This window comes from Porites lutea, chromosome 11 (assembly GCF_958299795.1).
Source record: "Porites lutea chromosome 11, jaPorLute2.1, whole genome shotgun sequence".
Taxonomy (NCBI): Eukaryota; Metazoa; Cnidaria; class Anthozoa; order Scleractinia; family Poritidae; genus Porites; species Porites lutea.
In genome coordinates this window covers 25298392-25306452 of record NC_133211.1, presented here as the reverse complement: position 1 = coordinate 25306452, position 8061 = coordinate 25298392, and the positions used below count along the sequence as shown (strand labels likewise).

At 40.2% G+C, this 8061-nt stretch overlaps 1 protein-coding gene across 1 annotated transcript in view; it reads left to right on the top strand.

Moving 5' to 3' along the window:
• The window catches only part of LOC140951546 (dapdiamide synthesis protein DdaC-like), an 11976-nt gene extending 7476 nt beyond the window's left edge, over positions 1-4500 (top strand). Inside the window, exons 2-4 of the mRNA XM_073400823.1 lie at positions 990-1553; positions 2934-3140; positions 3629-4500. Of these exons, the coding sequence (XP_073256924.1) occupies positions 993-1553; positions 2934-3140; positions 3629-4036 (1176 nt within the window). The 5' untranslated portion in view covers positions 990-992 and the 3' untranslated portion in view covers positions 4037-4500. The remainder of the gene's footprint in view (positions 1-989; positions 1554-2933; positions 3141-3628) is intronic.
• Positions 4501-8061: the final 3561 nt, after the last annotated feature.

The window sequence follows — 8061 nt, the reverse complement described above, 5'->3', positions numbered from 1 at the left end:
AGTGCGAGCTACACCACACTTGAGAACACACTTGACCAATAAGAAACGGAGGCCATGTGCACGATGTGCACGTGCAGCGGTTACAAGATTTTAATGAACGGGCAAATTGACAGCTTTTACTTCAAGCAATATACTTTGTCAACAAGTGTGAAGCCATGTTTTCTACAGACCAACTTCAGATTTCCAAGTGCTTACTCGAAATAAACTTAGCCTCTAGTGTGAGGCCAATTATTGCCTCTCTTTTATTTACGCGAGTAAAATTTACTTACGTTCGCACGAAAAAATTACTCGTGTTGATTTGCACTGTGGCGTAATTTTTACGTGCGTAAATAAAATAGAGCAAATGTATGTTAGGCCGACGGGTAAACATTCAAGTTGAGCGAGGTTCAACTTTTACGTTTTCACGCGACCTTCCATACATATCCTAATTTATTTAGGCGCGTAAAATTTACTGACGTTCGCATAGTCTCGTACTACGTTTTGGTTCTTTCTCAGTCTGAAATATTTAACAAACACACTTTCATTGAAATCCAGACGGGCTAAGTGTTTTTATTAGGACGGCGTGTTAACTTTGTTAAATTCAGTATTTTAGGCGGTCAGCAGGTAAGACTATTAAACTCAAAGAAGGAGAGTAGCCTCTCTGCCTTTACATGTAGAGATTTGTCCGACGCTGGGGCTATCTTGATTTATACACCGTTTTTCAGGTGGCCCTCTTCCAAGAATAATCCTTACCTTTTTTGTGTTTGAAACCCGACGGGAAACTTTTAAGAGGGTAAACCTCTCAAGCGCTCCTTTCGTCACACTTTTGTATCCATATACACCCGATGTATCGAGGGCTATGCGCCCCACAAGAATCATCTTGCAAGTTACGAGGGGAGATCATATAGTGAATGACAAGAACTGCACAGTGACCGATGCGACTATAGATTTTCCATAATTTTTATTTGTCAGAACGTGCAATTCTTTTACTTTGTTATCTCTCTCCACAGATCATGGCGGATCGTGCATTTCAGTTAGTTTGGAAACTTTCACCTGCCCTCAGAAGTTCAAGCAGGATACCTATTTACCTTGTCTCTTCGCATTTGAACACAAGCACAGTCACAGCCAACATTTTTGAGCCTTTGCCTCGAAAGGACCTGGTAACAAGATTCAAATCAAAACTTAGAGACAGGCAGTTCCTTCCAGGCTCCACAGGGGGTGGCTTTCCTGAGTTTTTGGCAGAGCCACGTGATCTATTCCCACTCGCTGTGCGAGTAAACGACTCAACAAAGTCTTCTCTTGCAGAGTTGACTGCAAAATGCATGGAATATGTGGAAGAAAATTTTTCTCGGAGTCCCGCAATATTATTCAGAGGTCTCCCAGCTAAAAGTGCAGAAGACTTTTCAACCATTGCCCAAGCAATCCAAGGACAAACGATGACCTACGAGGGCGGAACAGCATTCCGTACCCAAATAGATAAAGATGCTGGGACCTACACTGCCAGCATTGATCCTCCAAGTTATACGATAGAGCCACATAATGAAATGGCATTTAATGAACTTTTTCCACACAAGGTAATGATGATGAAAAGGCCCGAAGCATGAACTGTCCAGCAGACGAACGTTCATTTTACCTCTCACAAACTTTCGAATTGTACCCCTAACTATAACTACATACAAAAAAGACAGACGCCATGTTCATAGAAAAATGACCGTCACTAACACCCTCGAAATACAGCATAACCCCCCGACTAAGAACCTGCCATTTCCCAAGCTAGCCTAAATGGGTTCTTACATAAAGGGTAATTAGCACATTTTTAGGCTATGAAGGTTCCTGAAATAGATTCTTATTTTCGAAGAAAAACAATCATGGTGGCTTAAAGTATTAAGATCATATAGTGAGTGACAAGAACTGTACAGCTCATTCCTTCTCTAAAACCTGCATGCATACCAATGCACATTACAGTTGGAGTGATAAGGCACCAATGTCTCCAAAGAAGACCCTGAATGTTACCTTACTTGCCTAAGTGTATAGAATTTTCTTAGCGATTTTAGAAGATAACTAGAACCTGTTTAGGCTAAACAGGTTCTTGTACAGAGGGGGTCCTAACTGGCAAATTTTAGCCTAAAAGGTTCTTAGTCGCGGGATATATTAATTTTTCGTCTTTGAACGCAAGAGTTTGTAGTCTGGACAGGGATAAAATAACCTACTGAATGGTTTCAACCCATGCAGAACCTATGTTATAAGTATGTGAAATACGATTTTTTGCTTTTACGATCGGGATTACAGATGCTCGTAGACGTGAGTTCTGAATGTTGTACTTCTGTTCAGGACTTCAATTTTATAATCCGGAAGATCATATTCCACATACTTGTGACTTGTTATTCTGCCGTTAATTTTTCTTCTCTTGTAAGGTTTTGAGTTTTTTTCCTGCCTTTTTTTAAAGATTTAAACGTATAATTTACAAGATATTCCCTAAGTGAACATTGCAGCTTATTTATATTATACACTTTATACTCTAATTAACTTTTTGATAACTCGGTAATACATGCTCAACCCCCTTTGAACCATTTCCTTCCTCGCCCAAGTTATGTTGAGTTGATTTGTCATACTGAGTTTTTGTTTCTGTGGATAAAATCCTATGGTGTTATAATTCAAATATGAAACTATTTTCTCAGAACTTTTGCACAGTACTATTTATTTAAGTTTTTACACTGAAATACTTAAAAACGAAGTTTGAAATATTTTTGTGATTTTCCACCTTAGCCTCTGTTTAGTGTGAAATGGTGACGAGTCTTCACCAGTTTACAATGTTTCCCTCTATTTTTTCTGCTAGTGAATTAAAAATGAACGTTACATGGAAAAGTACTACATCTCTTACATGTCCCTCATTATCACTGCCTTATTTATCTTGAGCATCTACAAATAATCTGACTTTGTTTCTTCTCGTGTAGGTTTTCTTTTTCTGCTTGAAGGAGCCTGCAGATGGCTGTGGTGGGGAAACACCATTAGTGAAAAACAGCGAGCTTATTTCCAAACTGGATCCCGGAATTCTGCAGAAGTTTGAAGAGAAGCAGATCCGATATGTACGATATTTGCCTGATAAAACTCGCCATGAGTATATGAACTGGCAACACGCATTTGCAACTGAGAACAAAGAGGTAAGACACTGGGTTCTGAGTTGTAATTACAAACCGGAATACAGAAACCCATCACCTGGAGCGGTATTTTCGTATTTAATCCGGGTCACAACGCCTTAAATAAATGTTTCAGTCTACTGTGTTTGTTTAACTTTCGGCAAATCAATGTAAAGTTAGGATTTTCCCAAATTAAAGTAAGAGTAAAATGGGGAAGGAAAAGTCAAGCTCACTCTCAGTTTTCATTCGCTTTAGGCCAAGCCCAAAACAAAGCAGAAAGTCCTGGGAACGAGGTTGAAAAGATCGTTGCAGAGCCTTTGAAGAGATAACAAAGAAGCTTCCACAACTGCCGAGTTGAACAAAAGAACTTGACCGAAAGAAAATTCTTTAATTAGACTGAGCGACTAACACTTTGGTAGAAGCTGATGGAGAGTATGGCCGTATGGGCTCCTGAACAGTAAACGTTTTTATCTTCGGTTGAATTAATTCAGGTTTTTCCATCAACCTTGTAGGATGTTGAGCCAAGAGCAAAGGATCAAGGCTACAATGTCACATGGGATTCAGATGGAGATCTGTACCTTTGGCAAGTTAGGCCTGCCTTTATTCGGCACCCGGTGACAAATGAGAAAATTTGGTTCAATCAAGCACATTCTCACCATGGTTCGTACTACAAAGCGATGCCAACATTTTACGGCCAAGAAATCCCAGATGATAAGTTCCCATGCCACGTGTACTATGGTGATGGCAGCGTGATAGAACCAGAAACAATACAACACATTCGAATAAAATCCTGGGAATGTGCAGTTGGATTTCAATGGAGAAATGGTGATTTGTTGGTATTAAATAATCTGGCTGTTCAGCATTCTCGAATTGGTTTCACAGGAGATAGAAAGATGCTTGCTTATTTGACTGCCAATTGAATGGTAACATGGCCTTATCTGAATCAACCTATTCTGCTGACTGTATGAGGCAAAAAACAGTTAGATCACAGAGGCAAAAAACACGAATTAATCGCATTCTGTAGGCTTGGCTTGTTTAGTAGGGGTTAGTTTTCGACTGGGTCAATGTTTTGTTTTCCCTGACCTCCGCTATCTGTGGGTTTCAGTAATAAAATTTAAAATTGAAGTATTTTATAGTGCTTGAAAGAGCAGTTCTAATCTTTTGAAGGGAGTGGATTCAAGGCTGTTGCTCGAATTTTGGTTCCTTTTTATGACCATCGGCTAAGAGATGGGGTTAACAACAATAACAACATCGATTTATTTATTCACATTTCTCAATTTCCTAATTTAAAAGTTTTTTATGTATCGTATTTTAAAAAACAAGCGTTTTATATAAAGGTTTAATTTGACTAAATATAGGGACTTATTTTTTTCAAGCACTTTCGAGGGGGGGAGGGGGGGGGCTTATGTAATTTAGCAAAACGCATCAACGGGAGCAAGGTTTCTCGAGGACGGACTTGTGGTTCCCGGGCGTTATACTGCTTCTTCTAATAATAAGAAAATGTTAACAATTCTCCACAGAGAACTAGAGCGCAAAGTTGAAACAATAAAGCACATGAAGTTGGAGGTCATGCGGCAGAAGACCAAAAACAATATGAATTTTCAGCTTGAATAAACCATAACTGATCAGTCCACGTTAATTGTTTGTGAAGAATAAGGATGGAGGGGAGGGAGGAGGGGGGCTTATTAACTTTCCTCCTTTAAAGAGGGGGTACAGTAGTAAAAAAAGTAAAGAAATGCCTAAGGCCTAACAAAACTGCAAGGTTTACGAGTTAGACAATAGACAATGTACGTGTGTACTACAGTGTAGTTTTCGTGAAGCAAACGCTCAACAACAAACGCAAAACGTGCCGCACAGCACTACGATAAGGTATGTGAGTAGTGTTATGAGCCGCTACCGTAGTCAAAATGCTCCAGTGGAAAATACTGAACTTTGATGCAGTAAATGGATTTTGGTCCCTTGATTGTTTTTTATCATTTATTAACTACGTTTCATATTTTCAGAGTTTCATTTGTTGATGAAATGGTGGTCAGAGTTATTCTGGACACAAAAGGTGGGTCATGCTCCCAGGCGTTCCTAGCGGAGACAGAGGAAACTGGGAATAAGAGTCGTCGCGTGACCGAAGCCACGCATGCACGCATGTTTTACGTCTCTCTTGTGTGGTCGACGGGCCGATTTATGGCCGTTTTATGCTATGGGTTATTATGTTAACGGTTTTCTCTCTATGTAAAGGTTTCTTTTTTATTGAAATCCTTTCATGTTCGTAGGATACAGAAACGATAGGTTTTTTTCCCATACAAATCCTTATATTTCGAATGTTACGCAACAATGCCGATGTCTGCCGATGCTCATATTTCGAGCTTGGGCTACCTGTCGAAAGATTGATGCGACTTAGAGCTTTTCCGGACTGGGTCCGTCCACGAATTAGTTGATAACTTTCGAACAAGTGAACACTCCAATGGTCAAAAAAAAAAAAAAAGAGAATCTTAAAAACTTTGATGGTGCTTCAGCTTCATTGTATGCAAATGAGTCTTGTGATGAGCATGCGTTTTTTTTGTCGGCGATGATTGAAATGACGCGTCATGCAAATCACGTTTTTTATTTTTGGCAATGATGTAATTTCTCTCCAATCGAGGCCCTTGGATTTTCGTGTATTTATACACGTGTACAGTCTGCGACCGCAGACGTATTTCCGGTCGTATATTTAACACGCGTACCGGGCAAGCGAGACTAAACGCCGCCTAAATCACTTGGTGATCTGGAGTTGATGAACTTTTCTAATATATTGTGTCTACTGTACTAGCTGTACAAATAGCCTGCCTATCTGCTCCCAACGTCAGTGGCTCCATAGCTCAGTTGGTAGAGCATCGCACCGGTATCGCGAGGTCACGGGTTCAAACCCCGTGGAAGTCCTGATTTTTTTTTTTTTTTTTTTTTCAGGCTTCTTTACGCAATTGCAAAATTGCGTTCACTGCGACGATCATTTCTTCATTTTCAAAGTCCTGCAGTTTTATGAGTGGATGGATAAGCTCGGAAAGTGTGTTTTTTGCGCCTACCAGAAAAGGAGAAACGTTGCCAAAGCTGGCCGACCTACTGAAAAACGAACTTTTCGTTGTCCTCGAGGAAGGATAATCTTTCTCCACAAGAGTTTGCTCTCCGTGCAGAACAAAGGTTAGAAACTGTACTGCGATGCTTTCCCACATTGGAGAAAAACTGAATACACCAACTGACAATGAACAATTATTGCGATTGAAAAGAAGGAGTAAATCCCCTCATTCCAATCCACTTCTTCGTGATTTGGCTCAGTAAATCACTATCCGTGAGAATTTAAACATCCTGCTAAAAACGCTAAAGAGCTGGGCCAGCGTGACAAAACCTTGCAGGAAAAAGTCACATTCATGGACACAAAGAAAATCCCGTAATGAGGAACTTTACATTTCTAAAGAGGCCAAAAAAGAAAATGCTCTTGCATCAGAGGGCAAATCATGCCAACCAGAGAAAATCAATATGCGTGTCACGACCTCTCAGTATGATATATATTTAATAAGCGGCCAAAATTCACAATTGCTCGGTCAAAACGTTTTCCTCCAAAGCATAATCTACCCGACAAAGGAAACAATTCATTGGAACAAGCAGTATTTTGGCATGAGGTAAAAGTCGTGTGTTGTCTACCGATCCCCCTTTTTTACGCAGGCGCCGGATAACATTGACTGTCGGCCGTTGCACGGAACTTGAGGAACTCTTTGCATGAACAAATATCTGATAAATAGGGCCTTTGCCAAATCCTGTTGGTAGGACACAGAAAACATCCTTTCCTCTGAGCAGCAACTCCAAACCTTCCCTCTGCTCCGATTTTAGAACACTCCCAATTCTTGCGCGAGCAAATCCAGGCAATTAACATCCTCTATTCATGGCGGTACGGAATATCGCGAATGACTTGTTGGAAACATTACTTGACAGCTTGTTGACAGCTTGCATCGAAATTTAGCCAATGGGAATTGCCCGTGAATGGGAGAAGCGGGTAATTCGAACGAATATAACGTATGCAATTGCAGTCTGTGAAAATCTTAGCTATTCGGTATTCAACGACCTTCATTATTTTAAGAAACCATGAAGAAACCTTGAAACCTTCGAGTCTTCCCTCTAAGCAACGTTTGGTGAGTTGGTATTCATAGTACTTTAACAATTTGTTTATTTTGCACCAGATGTTTGAAGAAAAGACAAAGAAAAGTGAATTTATCAGATCGAATCAGCTATACGCTGCGGTTCTCGTTTTCATTAATGTGCAGCAATACCCAATTTCGCACAAAACATAGCCTTAATTTAGGATTAAGACAGAAAATTGCCGATACTGTTACACTGAAGCTTTCAAAATAGCTCATGCACGTAAAACGTGCCTATGTTTTTGTTAGGCATAGAAATTTCATTGTTAAAAGCATTTGTATTTAGTGCCAGGCGTCCGTGCGCCTAAGGACTGGAAACCATATATGACGTTTTGATGACGTAAGAGAAAAACCATGTGCGAGATAAAGTAAGAAAAGTAATCGGCGTTACGAACTCGAGAGTTGTAAAAGTTAAGGAAATTTATGAACAAAATACACGTGGAATATTCTCAAGCGGTGTTTATATCCTGTGTAACATTTTTAATACATGGGCAAGCCGGTCGATCCACGGTCTGGGCAAATGGTACGCAAAATTTAGGACTGGTAAATTTCGTTCCGGAATCGCGTTTACCATTTGTACAAATCAGTTCAATTTACCAAAAAACGACCGCGAAGGCCTTAACCCGGTATCAAAGATGGCTTTGAAGAAATGGATCACGGATTTCCGTTTGGATATTCCGTCCGGAAAAACAGAACAACTTTTTCAGATGTTCCGTTGCTCCCGGAAATTTTCTGATGGAACGACCCAAAAAGTCTAGCCTGCGCGGCAGGCGTTCGCGCGC